The 16,957-nt window shown below is 44.4% G+C and overlaps 1 protein-coding gene across 1 annotated transcript in view; it reads left to right on the forward strand.

Annotated features, from left to right (window-relative positions):
• Window positions 1-16,957, forward strand: part of LOC311056902 (latent-transforming growth factor beta-binding protein 3-like) — an 80,617-nt gene that overhangs the window by 40,244 nt on the left and 23,416 nt on the right. The window contains 10 exon segments of the mRNA XM_084073745.1: window position 1; window positions 3-102; window positions 4,431-4,594; window positions 4,824-4,929; window positions 10,086-10,172; window positions 10,708-10,824; window positions 13,818-13,973; window positions 14,944-15,066; window positions 15,681-15,694; window positions 16,310-16,373. The exon segment at window position 1 is cut by the window's left edge and continues 169 nt beyond it. Of these exon segments, the coding sequence (XP_083929871.1) occupies window position 1; window positions 3-102; window positions 4,431-4,594; window positions 4,824-4,929; window positions 10,086-10,172; window positions 10,708-10,824; window positions 13,818-13,973; window positions 14,944-15,066; window positions 15,681-15,694; window positions 16,310-16,373 (932 nt within the window).

A 16,957-nucleotide genomic window follows, 5' to 3' on the forward strand; every position in this document is an offset into this window, starting at 1 on the left:
CGGGGGGCCATCAGGGCGAGCAGGGGGGCGGGGGGAGGAACCAGCAGACCCACTCTGTGTTCACCCTGCCCCTGGCACAGGGAGGGCACCACTCATCAGAAGGTATGGCTATAACCCGTAACATCCCACTGGTTCTCAACCGTAACCCATTCAAACCCGTTGAACGCTGATCTCTGTGTCATTTTAAGATTTCTTTGGGCTATTCAAAAATAGCAGATCTACAAGCTCATAGTGCCGCGCTATGAGCTTGTAGATCTGCTATTTTTGAAAAATCGTGAAAATGTGAGCAAATCTTTGAATATGTTTTAAAGACAGGGTGCCGTGATTTTCAGTGACCCCCCCCCCCAAAAAAACATAATCATCAGGTATTATGGTTATACTAGGAGGAAGATTTTTTCAAAAAAGTGTACAGAAAGTGTTAAAATTATGTTTTTATGTGGACACGCCTCCAGTTCATTAAGTATACCTGGTTCTCACCTTAGCACCTCCTCCACCACCTTAGCACCACCCACCTGTCCTAGTCCCTCCTCCTCCTCATGCCCACACCTGTTGTGTTAGGATAATGAGGGGGAGGGCTGTTTTTTCTATTGGCACGTTTGACCCTCAAGGTTTGAGCCTCCAGGAAGAAACTCAAAATAGTCAGAGAAGACATAAAACACCATAAAAACACCACCAGATCAGCTATATTGTAGATCAGCTATAGCTATCTACAATATCCATAGCTATAGCTATCAGCTATAGCTATAGATCAGCTATAGCAAATAGCTGATGTATATGTGAAAGTGCTCATGTTGGCCCATATAGTCGCTTCTTTTGGACTGGTTTTCCTAGACCTGGTTGCTTGTTTCTCTCGCAGAATCTGGCAACACTGCTTGTGAGTTTGAAAGTGACGACTTGGGCGATAGAGAACAGCGCCATCTTTTTTTTAAACCACTATAAAACAAAACAAAAAATCACACCCAGTGTGAAGTGGGCGGTGTGTGGTCATCACAACATGACACACATAACCCTAACCCTAAAAAACATAAATGTGTTTTTTTAAGTCCATACTGCTATTCATAGGGCTGCACATGTGTCATGTGTTTCGCTAGCAATCACAGTCCTGAATTTGCAAAGTCAGCCAATCACATTACAGCTAGTGATGACACTAGCTCTAATGTGATTGGCTGACTTTGCAAAAGTATAGATTTGCATTGACTGTGGAAGGGTTAGGGTTGTAGACTGCGTTGTAGACTATTGGCCAATCACGGTGCAGGATTGGTCAGTGTCCAAACCTCACTTATGACCCTGCAAGGCCCAGATTCTTTTCAAGTTGTGATGATTCCTGGCTCTGTGGGGGCATTTATATGCAAATATCCTGGCCAATGGCATTGTAAGACTAAACAATAAGGACCCAATGAGGATTTAGAGGTGAAAAAAATAAAAAATAACAGAAAAGAAAAATGATTTAAACTCATTTCTTTATAAAACATACATGTGATCGTGCGATCACACTGGGCCTTGCAGGGTTATAGGGTGCGGTTACACCGCCCCAAAAAACACTTCAAACACGTCATTGGCACTGGATGAGTTAAGTTGGTGTAATTAGAGTCCCGGGCTCCATAGCCTCCAGGTGGCGTAGTCGGCTACTTTGTTGCATTTATACTTTTTAACCTCACCACATCAGCATGAAACTCCATATATGGAGTTGTTATCTGTTGTATTTTTGAACCTTTCCCACTTTTTTAGCTGTTATTTCTACTATTTGCTGTTGGTTGTCATGGATACCAGTTCCCACCTGATGTTGTGTGGGAGTTCAGACCGCTGCAGATCGTACTGAATAACTGCCAGCTTGCATAATGTCTTCAGGCTAGGACTCAAGTCTAAGATATCCAGGTCATCATTGGCTGTGTCGTATGATCTATATCCTCCAAAGAGGATGATGCGATCTCCCCCCATGCAACATGTATACCATGGAACTCTGTGTCATGAAATAAGTTCTTAAACATGGAACATTCCCCTTGGACTGAACCTTCTTCAGGTGAAGGTCGCTGGACTGAATTTCCACAAATCATTTAAGTGTTGGTTATAGTACCTGCCACCAAATATGTACAGCTCTCCATTGTAGGAAAAGGCTGAATGACCGTAGCGTTGTTCTGTAAGAAGCTGTGCAGAAGGCGTGTTAAGCCAGAAGGTGGTCTCTGTGTCAAACACACTGATGGTGTTGTAGCTGTTACCCCCCCAGCCCCCAAATACAAACATCTTGGTCCCGATGATGGTGGCAGAGTGCCAAGATGAAGCCGGTGGTGGAGTTCCTCTTGTGTTAATTAAAGACCAGACCATTGTGGTGGTGTCCAACTTGTAGGTGTCATTAGTGTATCCAGTCAGCTGTGTGTATCCTCCATAGATAAACATGACCTTCCTCAAGACACAGGCTGAGTGGCCCTCCCTCCCCTCTGGAACATTCCCTGAAACCCTGGGTTTGAGCATTCTGTGGGCGTCCACATCAAATGCATAAAGCTCTTTCTGTAGTTCCAGTGGCAGTAACTCCCCCGCAGAGGTAGATGAAAGGGTCTATCAGCACAGCTGTGCGCCTACTACGCATGGGGCGAACGACAAGGGGACGTTGTACTCTTCCAGGTGTCTCTGGGGGCAACTTGATCCAGCTTAAAGACACTGTGTTGAAGACATGCACTTCAATCTGACGCCTGGACTTCATGAAGTCCCCTCTAAAGCAGTACACTTTGTGATTCACGGCTACAGCAGCATCATACTGTATCTCTGGAAGCCCTTTTAGGTGCACCGTCCAACGAATCATGTCATATACGAGCAGCGACGTGGATGAAAGGGCCGCTTATAAGTTCCACTCTGTAAAAGAACGCAGTCCTACTGTGTGCGTAAGCTCTTATATTGGTTAGCGTGCCTATGTGTGATGTAGACATGATGTCACGTGAGGGTTAGCGGGCCTATGTGTGACATAGACATGATGATAAATCAGCTATACAGTATATCACTTTAACTCATTCACTGACAGACTTATTTCTGGCTGTGTTTGCCCACTGCCAGATATTTTCGTTTTTATACCTTTTCAACTGGTCACAAAAACTTTAGATCCATTATCATCGCTCATCCGACCATTTGTAAACAAACCCGGTATCAGTGTGCGTCGCCCAGATAAAAAACTATCCAACCGCGACGGCCCCTTCTCTCTTCTAGCAGCATGTTGGAAGAAACGTGTCTCGCGAAATCCAGGGCAAATGAAATCAACTCAAGATACAGCCGTTTCCATGAAAAAGCTTGTGAGTAGAAAGTGAAAGTGATCACTCGGGTGATCGAGAACAGCGCCATCTTTTATAAAACCACTAAAAAAACAATAAGTCGTCATAAGTCGTCCTTGGCAGTGTGGGCGTTTGGACTGATGTCTCGTCGTAAGCCGTCCTTGGCAGAGAATGAGTTAATGAGTACCCCTTTTAACCACTTAGATCTCTACATACGTCATCGCACGGTCAATAGCGAAAACAGCCGATCTACAAACTCGCATCACATCACATCGCGACGTTGGGTGCGGTTTCGGGGTGTGGCCTCGGCCGGGGCGCCTGTAGCGGCTGACTTAGAACTGGTGCGGATCAGGAGAATCTGACTGTTTAATTAAGACAGAACATCATGATGACCCTGTTTTGTTCTGTGTCGTACTGCGGCGGCGCAGTGGAAACAGTGATATACAAGCAGAGGGCAGAGTCGCGTCATGAGGGCAAGTGGGGCAGATGCCCAGGCAGTAAAGGTCCTTTATAGATATGCTGCTGCCACCACCTTTAAGCCCCTAGATCAGGGGTCTTCAACGTTTTCAGCCCAAGGACCCCCTAACTGAGAGAGATATAAAGCAGGGACCCCCCTCTATATTGTATAAAATTGTGTTTCAGATTATTATTTTTTTTTTTTACTTGGTCTGCTCTTTTTTCCTTTTACACTAACACCTTTTTGCCAAAAATAGCCGATCTACAAGCTCATAGATCCCATTACTGGTCCCCAAGGCCAACACAGAGCTGTAGGCAAAAAAGCTTTCAGATTTGATTCTGTGAAAAAATGTTTTTGAAAACGGCAAAACAAAGGGTATTTATTAAATATAGTATATCATATAATTAAATATAAAATAAAAATAAATCACAGAAAAAAATGTTTTATGGTCATGATTCACCAGGACCCTGGATGGCTTGATTATAGGCTTAAATTAATTGATATAAATATTTTTGGAAATGTCAATGGGAAAAAGGCATTGAGTAGGTTTTGAAGTGGAACCAGAAATTGGCCGCCACTGCTATGCCCTATTGGAAATAGCCCAGGAAAGTAAAAGTACCTCAAAATTGTACAGTACTTGAGTAAATGTACTTAGTTACTTTACACCACTGACTGTATGTTATATATATATTTTTATTGTGATGTGTGTGTTCCAGTGCAGATCAACGTGCGCGTCCACCACGGCCCGGACACCTCCGTGTACATCCACCCTCTGGACCAATCGGACGCCAAGCCCCCCCACAAGACCGTGACACGCCTAATGCCTCAGAGACACAAACCCAAGGGGCGGTGCTTCCAGGAGACCACGCCCAAACAGGCTGTGAGCGCAACGTCATCATGCTAACGCAACGTCATCATGCTAACGCTGGATATTCTGTTTATCACAGAGAACATACAATGACATACATACAAGTCATTTTAACTTTCTGTCTGTCTGTCTGTCTGTCTGTCTGTCTGTCTGTCTGTCTGTCTGTCTGTCCGTCTGTCTGTCTCTCCCCCTGTCTGTCTCTCCCCCCCCCCGTCTGTCTGTCTGTCTGTCTCACTCTCAGTGTAACAGCACTCCTCTCCCGGTCCTGACCAATCAGGAGGATTGTTGTGGCAGCGTGGGGAACTCATGGGGACAAAACAAATGCTACCAATGTCCCAAACTACCCAGTGAGTGTGTTTTTTTAACATTGTATTGTTGTAGTCAGCCTGATGAAGGCTGTAGTGTGCCGTATAAGGGGCGTCAATTGGGTATGCCAAGGTATGGCAGGTACCATACCTTGGCTCCAGAAAAAAAAAAAATAACATGAATTGTAGCCTTGTAAGACCATTGTGTTTGTATTGTGTTATAGGTATAATGCATAGTTTTCTATGCATTTTGGGGGTTTGGGGGAATTTGACCCCCCAAAAAATCTTCAGGATAGGTGTCCCTTATTTTCATCTCAGGGAGTTGGCAACCCTAACCTTGACATACCTTAGCTTTTGCTGAACTGATGCCACTGCAACGCGTAGGTATCTATTGTTTTGATTTAATTCTTGCCATGCATTAGCCATAATAACAATAAAAGGCTTTTTTAATTGAACTTTTCCATTTAACTTTGTCACCCATTTGTACCAAAGAGCACCTTGTCGGGGACCTTTACTCTTTGCCAAAAAGATGCGCTCCTTATTTCAACCGAGTGAGTTTGTTTACGTCTCAGCTCTGTCTCACACCGCTTGTCTACACCACTGGTTCCCTACGTGGGGTCCAGGGACCCTTGGGGGTCCTTGAGAGGGTTCAAGGGGGTCCCCAGCTAAAAAGATTGATAGTGAGGAACCAACACAGGTCTGTGACTCTGAGAGTGTACAAATGGAACCTAATGGACCCTTACGGGTCCATTAGGTTCCATTTGTACACTCTCAGAGTTACATTAACGTGGATGATTACACAGTGTGGATTGGGGTCCCAGAGATTAAAAATAATATCAAGCGTGGGTCCATATTTATCAACCTGAGGGTCTTTGAATGGAAAAAAGGTTCATAATCACTGGTCTATTCCACCACACTCGTTTGGCAACTCAATCATTGACATCTTTTGGACTGAAGCTGCGTTCACACGGGCAGATACAGTACAATTCATTTTCAATGGAAGCCAGCTGCAAAAATGACAAAGATACAAGTTGAAGTTGAGCTGGGTTCAACTTCCAGATACAAAGATACAAACTGTACCTCCGATGACTCAGTGAAGCTTGATGACATCAACAACCATGCTGAGCAACTCAGATACAAAGTGACAGAGCCACAAATATGCTCTGTATCTAGTTTGTCCTCCAGTCTCCCATTGTTTACAAGCCTTCTGGCTTGAAATAAAGCGGGGGGGGGGGGGGGGGGGATAAAAAATCAATTATATTGGTTCTCGCTCCACTGCGTCGTCGGAGCTACAGTTGTATCTTTGTATCTGGAAGTTGAACCCTGCTCAACTTGAACTCGTAGCTTTGTATCTTTGCAGCTATAGAGCTACAGCTACAAACGTAGGATGTATCTGTGTATCTGCATGATCTGCCATACAGGTAGCCTGTATCTTTCAATGTTCCCGTGTGAATGCAGCATGACACTTTCATTCAGAAATGCCTCATCAGAGAGTTTTTTCTTTTTTTTTTTTACAGCATACATACTGCATGTATGCGCTGTGTATATGTAGTATATATATATATATATATATATATATATATATATATATATATATTTAAACATTTTTACAGCATACATACTGCATGTATGCGCTGTGTATATAGTATATATATAGTATTATGTCTGTGTATATAGTATATATATAGTCTTATGTGGTGGTGAATTAACACGTTTGTTTATGGAGACAGAAATGCCTTTCTGTGGTTTGTACCTTTCATCTCACCCCCCCCACCCCCCACCCCACCCCCACCACTTCACGAGCAACAATCATTTTATGTGTCTATAACTTTGGAAAAAATAAGGAAGTAATTGTGGAAACAGAGAGAGAGAGAGAGAGAGAGAGAGAGAGAGAGAGAGAGAGAGAGAGAGAGAGAGAGAGAGAGAGAGAGAGAGAGAGAGAGAGAGAGAGAGAGAGAGAGAGAGAGAGAGAGAGAGAGAGAGAGAGAGAGAGAGAGGCGAGAGAGACAGACAGACAGACAGACAGACAGACAGACAGACAGATCGGGTTTCCAGACAGTAGTAGATGTTGGCCATGCACCTCTTTTCCATTCTGCTAATATTCCAGCTCCTGGCTCTTTGTGACTCAGCCTGTGACAGGAGCCCCCCCCCCCCCTCGCGCGCGCACACACACACACACACACACACACACACACACACACACACACACACACACACACACACACACACACACACACACACACACACACACACACACACACACACACACACACACAGAGTCTCTGACAGGAGCCCCTACATCTGGTTCACCACAAACCCAACGTTACAGCATATTTCAGGACCGTCTCACACATTCTCAACCTTATATATCACAGTTATATGAAGATTATAGTTATAGAGTATTATTATAACTGCTCTCTCACTAAAGCTCATTATAACATGTCTGCTCGCTCTGTGTCTCAGCGGAGGGCTGTGTGACAGTTCAGAAACCTTGTCTACCAGTGACATCATCGCTGGGGATTCCAAGCTAATAGAAACTGCAGGCTTTCTCCTCCTGGAACGTTAGCCTGCTGTAATGGAAGACAAAGAGTTTGAAAGAAAAGTTTGAAATGACCACCGAACGATGTCATCAGAGCAGGGAGGGGTCTTCAACGTTTTTTTCAGGCTGAGGACCCCCTAGCTGGCTGAGACAGAGATGAAGCAGGGACCCCCTCTATATCGTATAAAAAAGTATAAAAGTTTCAGATTAACCTTTTTTTTTTCTTTATCTGCTCTTTTTTCCCTCTAGTCTACACTAAACCTCTTTGCCAAAAACAGCAGATCTACAAGCTCACAACGCCTCGCAGCGAGGCGTTGTGAGCTTGTAGATCTGCTGTTTTTGGCTCTAAAGTCCTCCTCAGAACAGGGACGCTAGGGTTCAAGTGATTCATGTAAAAAAAGAATCCTATTACACAAACATTTGGCGCCCCCCCTGTAGTAACTCTGAGGACCCCCTAGGGGTCCAGGACCCCCTGTTGAAGACCCCTGCTTTAGAGCAATGTGTGTGGACCGTCCACACAGTCCTCTGAGGGACAGAGTGAGTAGACAGAAATAATACCATCTCATAAATAATGAGCATCAGTGAGGACCAGTTAGATGAAGATATGGTAGAAAACGGGTGAACTGCTTCTTATACTTTGTCGGTGTAGCGCAGCGGAAACAGACGATCTACAAGCCCACAAAGCGGGCGATCCGCACACGTTGTGTGGGCTTTGTGTAGCACCCGGCATGCGAACCCGGGTCTCCCGCGTGGAAAGCCAACACCTTAACCGCTATACTAAAGGGAATTCCCTATAGACTCTGGGAGATTTGGCCACTGTGCTACACGTGTAGATCGTCTGGCACGCGACAATCCACCGCACGACATCCACCGCGTGACATCCACCGCACGATATCCACCGCACGATATCCACCGCACGACGGGATAGAAATTAAGCGTAACGGATCGTGCCCGCTTGTCGCTATGTCCCCGCATGCACGCTCGCACGCACACACACACACACACACACGCACACACACACACACACACACACACACACACAGCTGAACGCTCGCCTCGCTTTGAAAAAATAATGACTCGATGTCTTAGTCCCTTTCCGTGTGAAAAGCCTTTCAGAAGGTTGCAAAATGGAAATGGAACGTAATCGATTGATTGATCATCCTAGAAAAATGCACGCCATGCATATGACCACTTATCTGACCACTTATCTGACCACTTATCTGACCACTTAACACGGCCGGCCGTTAGTTAAGTGGTCAGATGGCTGGGCCGCGATTCCCCCAACGCTTTCCAAGGTTTTCACGTGGGCCCTGATCCAGAAGCAGAAAAGGTTGAGAACCACTGCTTTTCTAGAAGGTTTTGCAGAGAAAAGAATAGCAGCGACTCTGAATCACTGAAAACCCCCAGAGAGACAAAAAGCAGCTGGATTTGTGTCTGGAATGCCTGTCTCTTTTTTTTTTTTCTTTCATTCTCAGTCATATCTATTTATAAGTTACACTTTATTTTTTTTCTTACTTTCATGAAAAGAAGTGAATGGAAACTCTGAGCTCTCTATTCTCTTCCACTTTAAAGAATTTAATTTGGAGCGTTTTTACCTCCTCCTCCTCCTCCTCCTCCTCCTCCCACGGATAGATGGAAAGTCCCCTCCTGTACTCTTTGTTTTGACTGTTTTTGTGATTTCTTTCTTTTTCTCTCTCTCTGTGTTTTTATGAAGGGGAGTCAGAACTCTCTCTCCCCTTTTGTATTTTTCCCGGACGGACAGGCAGGCAGGCAGGCAGACAGACAGACAGACAGACAGACAGACAGGCAGGCAGGCAGGCAGGCAGGCAGGCAGACAGACAGACAGACAGACAGACAGACAGACAGACAGACAGACAGGCAGGCAGGCAGGCAGGCAGACAGACAGACAGACAGACAGACAGACAGACAGACAGACAGACAGACAGACAGACAGACAGACAGACAGACAGACAGACAGACAGACAGACAGACAGACAGACAGACAGGCAGGCAGGCAGGCAGGCAGGCAGGCAGGCAGACAGACAGACAGACAGACAGACAGACAGACACACAGTGGTGGACTAAAGTACTCAACAACCGCAGATACTTGAGTCAAAGAATCGATACTCCTGGTCACTACAAGTGAAAGTTACTCCGTCAAATTTGATCTCCAGTTAAAGTAGTTCTTGCTGTTAAAAATACTTACAGGGATAGTTCACCCCCAAATTAACTTTTTTTCTATCGATTAGTCACCCCATGGAGACTTGAAAGCCAATAATTTGATGACCGGTAGGCAGCGGTTCCGGTAGGAGACACAAAGGAGACTCTTTGTGTCTCCTACCGGAACCGCTGCCGGTCATCAAATTATTGTTTTAGGAATGAGACAAAAACAAAACAATATCCAAAAATTCAAGTCTCCATGGGGTGAGTAAAATCGAAAAAATCGTTAGTAGAAAAGTGTTTTTTTGAGTGAACTATCCCTTGAAGTGTTCAAAAGTACATGCTTTTAAACAATTAACAATTTAATTACAAATTGATGCTAACCCTGGCATCCCTATTTTGGGCTAGGGCTCCAAATGAGCAAAACTCTATCCATCTGTCTGTCTACAGTATCTCTATCTAATGTCCTCTCCTCTGTCTCATAAATCAAACCCTTCAGATGCATCGGTCAAGCAGACCATCGTGGAGGATTATGGCTCTACGTGTCCCCAGGGCTACAAGAGGTTCAACAGCACCCACTGTCAAGGTAACGCCATCAGCACCCACACAGCACCCATCACACCTCACTGTCAAGATAACCCCATCAGCACCCACACTGCACCCATCACACCTCACTGTCAAGATGACCCCATCAGCACCCACACTGCACCCATCACACCTCACTGTCAAGATGACCCCATCAGCACCCACACTTCAGCCCTATATACATTTCGGCCATTTGAAAATAGCAGATCTACAAGCTCACAATGCGTCGCCATGCGACGCATTGTGAGCTTGTAGATCTGCTATTTCTGCTATACAGTTTTTTGGCTTTCAAGCGAGCCCACATTGTTTCTTCAGGAACAATATTTGTAGTTCATAATATATTTTTTATATTTGTCTTTTTTAAAGCGAACATTTTTAACTCTTTTTAACTGCTTCAGGGGGTCCCTGGCACAAAACATTTTTAGATTGGGTTCTGCGGCCAAAATTTATATATAAAATAAATAGGGGTCATTGGCATGAAAAAGGTTGAAAACCACTGTAATAGATAATATAATGTTTATGTTATCTGCTTGCAGACATCAACGAGTGTTCCATGCAGGGAGTGTGTCAGAACGGAGACTGTCTCAACACTCTGGGAAGCTTCAAGTGTTCCTGTAAGGCCGGCTATGCCCTGGACAGGAACAGATGTGTGGGTGAGTACTGGACTGGACCTCTCCTGTAGCTCACAGCACTGAACATGTGCACTGGCTTCTAATCCTCACTGTGGATAGCATTAAAGCACAGCTCAAGACCTAGTTCTTCACTCTTGCTTTTAGTTGATTTTTTAATCTCTGTGTTGTTATCCATGTCCTCACTTTTTTTGCCTGACTCACTGCCTTTTTGATATATATGTCATCGGGTGTTTCGGGTCTCGCAACATACACCCTCGCCCAGGTGACCCAGCCGGGGTTGATCAAGCCCCGACTTACGTCCCAGTAGCTCCCCACGGTCAGTCCTCTTAGGGAAAGACCACTCAGGCCACTCAGTCCGCTTCTCCGGAACTACTGTGCCGGAACTCGGGGAGGCTCTGGCACGTGGAGGGACTAGGCTCTGTGGGTTGTATCCGCTGCACCAGATCCGCTGCACCAGATCCACTGCACCACCCCGATCCAAACATTTCCTTCTGGCATGATGGTTCCTTGAGCCGATACCACTTGATTGGGCCATCTAGTGGTATTGGCTCCACTTGCGGTTTGCTTGAATGGCCCTCCTAAAGGCCTCACCGTGGGTTTGTTGGCCTTCTTCCTCACGGAAGACACAGGCTGGGGCGCTAACCCATACTGCTCCTGGTATACCGTCTACATTCCGGCTGTCAACCATCTCTCCAGTGGTCACCAAATTATTCCTACTAGACCATACCCGGTCGACGCATCCGTGGGGGGATATGCGCACATGATCTGGCAACCCGGGAGGCAGTTCGTCCCATAGCTGGGCAGCCCCGTAACCATGGCGACAGTGTTTGACACAAAAACGCTAATAAGAAGCTGAGATTTGATGAAATCGAAAAACGGGCTTCACAGTTAAGTTCAGATGGTAATGGTCAATGGCTGTGTGCAAAATCAGAGCAATTGCTCCAGCCACTGAGGAGAACCGGGTAGCTTCACCTACCACTACAGAGAGACAAACAGACAGAGGTTACTAGAATTATAGTAGGATGAGCCACTATAAATAGAGTCACTAACTATAAAGAAAACATCACATGGATGCACCTGGGACGTATCATCAGTGTTGTTGCTTTAGTACTGTACCAGTGCTAGACATGCACACTAGTTTCTATATGATCATAAGATCATCAATACTCTGTCCACACCAACATGTCTTGTTCTACACATAGGTCTCTTCATTCCTGAAATACCACCCATAACAGTATGTCGTTTGGGCCTTGACCTTGATTGCAGAAAGACTGCACGCTGCCTCTCTCCACATTTAGTTCTAATTCTGCAAACAGAAAGCAGAACCTTTCCCAGACGACCTGAGAGGTCTGGATGATGTTGCACAAGATCATCATTCAACCATTCAAATGCCTTATAATCCAACAGTAACTTTTAAAATCAGTTATTCGACAAACAGGGAGCCAGTTTGTGCATTGGTGTTAGCCCATTAAGACCGGGAACGCATCTGTGTCATTTTTAGATTTATTTGGCTATTCATAAAATAGCAGATCTACAAGCTTATAGCGCGGCGAGTGCCACGCTATAAGCTTGTAGATCTGCTATTTTTTTTTAAATTGTGAACATTTGTGCAAATCTTTGAATATATATAATTTTTAAAGCGAACATTTGTAACTCAAATCTTTGCTTCTGGGGGATTCTACAAATGTCTGTTTTTTGATAAAACTTATGTTGCCATAATATCAGTTGTTCTCAAACTTTTTTCATGTCAAGGTCCAAGGACCCCCAAAATTATATGTATTTGGCCACGGACCCCCATCTAAAAAAATGTTGTTCTAGGGACCCATACAATCTTGTATGTCTGCATGATCTACAATCTACGAGCTTGTAGATCTGCTATTTTTGAATAGCCCAAATACATCTAGAATGACACCGATGTGTTCCCGTATTGCATGGTGTTAATCAGTCGTCCCCACAAAACGTTCAGGCAGAGACAGACGGCCTCTAGTCGTGACAGGTCTGGTCTCTGGCTCTTATGTTGTTTGTTTCCTTGTGGCCGCTGTGTATCCACCACGTTATCACAACAGAGGCACAGTGAGCTATTATGTGGTCACAGGGAAATATAAAGACCTGAAATCTTGGCTGTCGTCTATCTGCCTCACACAACTATTGAGCCAAACGCAAATGACTGCACAAGGCTCTTTATGTTGGTTGAATCCTAGCTATGTTTGCCAGACTCAGAGGGTCGGCCTACATGAGGCTTTGTCTGTCCCTCTTTCGTCCCTATTTTGTCCCTCTTTTGTCCATATATGGGCATAACGGACAATGGACAGACACATACAGAGATCTCTTTTGTCCCTCTTTTCCTTCAACCACTAGGGGTCTGGCAGTACCAGGTCTCCTGGTCCTGGTTTTACATGCACATGTATTGTTTTTGAAAAGGATTCCTAATAAGCCAAATATGCTTTAATACATTATAATTGCCCTCTACAACTAAAATGTACAATTTAAAACACCTTTAATAGTGTATTTATTTTAGAAACAGTTCATCTTTCACTCAACAGGGGCCGCGGCCGTCGCAAGTTGATGATGTCATTTGCCCAGGTGTGGTCTAGCCCTATGGAATTGATGGAATGCATGTGGAAATAAAAAAACAACGTAATACTCCCTACGGTTAATATGAGCATCAAATCAATGCTACACTCCCCCCACCAGCCTAGGGGAGCCCAGGGCCAGGGTTTTATCTTAGTTATAGAGGGCAATTATAATGTATTAAGGCATGTTTGGCTTATCATCCAGGGATCCTTTTAATATTTCTAGTTTTTCTCAGCAATAACACACGTGGCTGTGGCCCGTCCTCATGACTTCCTGTTTCTCTGTGTGTGTGTGTGTGTGTGTGTGTGTGTGTGTGTGTGTGTGTGTGTGTGTGTGTGTGTGTGTGTGTGTGTGTGTGTGTGTGTGTGTGTGTGTGTGTGTGTGTGTGTGTGTGTGTGTGTGTGTGTGTGTGTGTGTGTGTGTGTGTGTGTGTGTGTCAGAGTCCCCCACGGAGCAGGGCCAGTGTTTCCGCATGGTGTCAGAAGGGGGGCGCTGTGAGCACGCTCTGCCCACCCAGCTGTCCCAGGAGATGTGCTGCTGCACCGTGGGCAAGGCCTGGGGGGCCAGCTGTGAACGATGCCCGCAGGTTGGCACAGGTAGGCAACGCATGGCAACTGAAGCTCTTTGCTTTTAAGGTTATGTACATAATCATTGTAGGCAATTAGCAGACACTGTGTGTGTGTGTGTGTGTGTGTGTGTGTGTGTGTGTGTGTGTGTGTGTGTGTGTGTGTGTGTGTGTGTGTGTGTGTGTGTGTGTGTGTGTGTGTGCACGTGCGTCATTATGAAATACACTAGAAGTGAACACATGCATTTACACGAGGGATGTTCGATATTGTTTTTTTTTACCGATATCCAATATTCCGATATTGTCCAACACTTAATTTCCGATACCGATATCAACCGATACCAAAAGTCAACTAATTGTCAGGTGACAACATCACATGTTATATAATAATAAAATAGCTATAATATCTAATACAATGATGTTGTTAGGTTTTCACTGAAGTGAGTCCCCGGGACTCACTGGTGGTCATTTGAATGAGTCCCACTAATCTTAGATTAGATGTTGGCCTATTTGACAGTGCAGAAGCATACTTGGCATTTTCGGGGGTTTTTTTGGGTTGTTATTTTTTTGTTACTGCGGTTAATTTTGTACAAAAAAATGAAGTGTAGATGTCAGAGGTTTTTTCTTTTTCTTTTTTTGTGATGAGTTTGTGTTGGGTGCTCGTCATTTCTCCTGGGGGCTTTAGCCCCGAGGTACCCACAGTATAATTTCTCCTGGGGGCTTTAGCCCCGAGGTATCCACAGTATCATTTCTCCTGGGGGGCGGGGCTTTAGCCCCGAGGCACCCACAGTATCGGCGCCCTTGCTGAACACGACAATGTACAACTTAGCAGACACTCAGAGCAGAGCAACTTACAAATGTGAGGTTGGAATAATCTCTCTCTCTCTCTCTCTCTCTCTCTCTCTCTCTCTCTCTCTCTCTCTCTCTCTCTCTCTCTCTCTCTCTCTCTCTCTCTCTCTCTCTCTCTCTCTCTCCTCTCTCTCTCTCTCTCTCTGTCTCAGTGTCCTTCAGTAAGATCTGTCCAGCAGGGAAAGGTTATTTCCTGCAGAATGTCAGAGAGTTCTTCTCCTTCACTCCACACATCTACAGCATCCAGAAAAAGCCCGACAAGACACAGCAAGAGGGTGAGTCCTGGCTCCTCCCATACACTGGCTCCTCCCATACACTGGCTCCTGCCATGCAATGGCACTTCACTTATTCTCAACCTTATGTCTTCATATAATTGGTCCTCACTAATGCTCACTTACAACCCCTTTAAACCATTAAAGGGATAGTTCACACCCAAAATGACTTTTTTTTCCTATCAATTAGTCACCCCATGGAGACTTGAATTCATGGATATTTAGGAGACACAAAGAGTCTCCTTTGTGTCTCCTACCGGAACCGCTGCCTACCGGTCCGCTGGTCATCAAATTATTGTGTTAGGAATGAGACAAAAACTAAAAAATATCCATGAATTCAAGTCTCCATGGGGTGACTAATACATAGAAAAAAAACATTTTTTTTTATCCCTTTATGGCTGGGAACACATCTGAGTATTTTTAAGATTTTAGCTATAGCCATTATTTTATACTTTGGCTATTGTAGATCTGCTATTTTTGAATAGCCCTAAGACATCTAAAATCACACAAATGCTACTGTCTCAGTGTGTGTCAGGCTTGTCCTTGACTGTATTGTCTTATGAAATGAGGTTGAATTCATAACTGATACTCTTCCTCTATTCTGCTCTGTTTTCCAGAAATCAAGCTGCCGGTAAGACCTCACCAGCGGTGGAAAAAGTACTCAAACGTTATACTTAAGTAAAAGTATCAATACTGCAATGTAGTACTCTGTTAGGCCTACAAGTAAAAGTCCGGAATTCAGAATGTACTTGGTACAAAGGTATTGGTATCAAAATGTACTTAAAGTACCAAAAGTAAAAGTACTACAATGTTTGAAAATAGCAGATCTACAAGCTCACAACGTGTCGCACCGCGACGCGTTGTGAGCTTGTAGATCTGCTATTTTCAAATAGCCTAGGTATAAAATAGGGCTAAAGTGGTTACATTTTTATTATATAATCATTTATATCTGCAAAAAAATAGTAACTAAAGTTTTCAAATAATTACAGTTTAGTAAAAGTACAATATTTGCCTCTGAGATGTAATGGAGTAGTTCAGTAAAAGTGTGGAAAACTGGAAGTATTCAAGTAAAGTAAAAAAAAAAACCTCAAAACTGTGCTTAAGTACAGTACTTGAGTAAATGTACTTAGTTACACCAATGGACATCACACCCCTGTGAGTGACAGAGACGTGATAAACAGCTCATGGATATTATTTTTTTATGTTCTGTGGTCATTTCTGTTGCATCGTGTGTTTCCATCTTCAGGAGCGACCAGAGACCACCACCACACAGCAGACCACCGTCAGCACCAGCGGACCCCGTGTGCCCGGTAAAACCTGACGCAAACACAACACTTCATTCATTGAAATTTACTCTGACACACATTGAGGGCAGGAGGACCCTCGTTTTCAGTGATGCAGAGATTGCAAAAAGCTCAACAGAGGCATAGTATTGAAATGAGAACAGGTTGTGTACTGTAAAAGATCAGTGGTGGAAAAAGTACTAAAGTAAATGTTTTACTTAAGTAAAACTATCAATACTGCAATCGTTCACAGTATTGATACTTTTACTTAAGTCAAACATTTGAGTACTTTTACCAACACTGAGGGCCAGCCAACGTTAGTGTATAAACTCACGTCGGAATCAACAGAACGTTACAATGAAACTGAAAAAAAAGGGGGGAAAATGATGATACACCATGTCTGCAAGCTAAAGGCTCACTCTACAGGAGTTTCTTCATTTTACATAACAAGACACAATTCCACGTCATCGGCGCCCATACCCTAGGTGGGGTTGGCGAAAGGGCCTACTCTGTGTGGAGTTTGCATGTTCTCCCCGTGTCTCCTAGGGTAGTTAATACCCTCACAAAAACATGTAGTAATCCTGGTCACTATACTGCCTCCCCCTGGTCAG

This window comes from Gymnoscopelus microlampas (genome assembly GCF_963454915.1).
Source record: "Gymnoscopelus microlampas genome assembly, chromosome: 12".
Classification (NCBI taxonomy): Eukaryota; Metazoa; Chordata; class Actinopteri; order Myctophiformes; family Myctophidae; genus Gymnoscopelus; species Gymnoscopelus microlampas.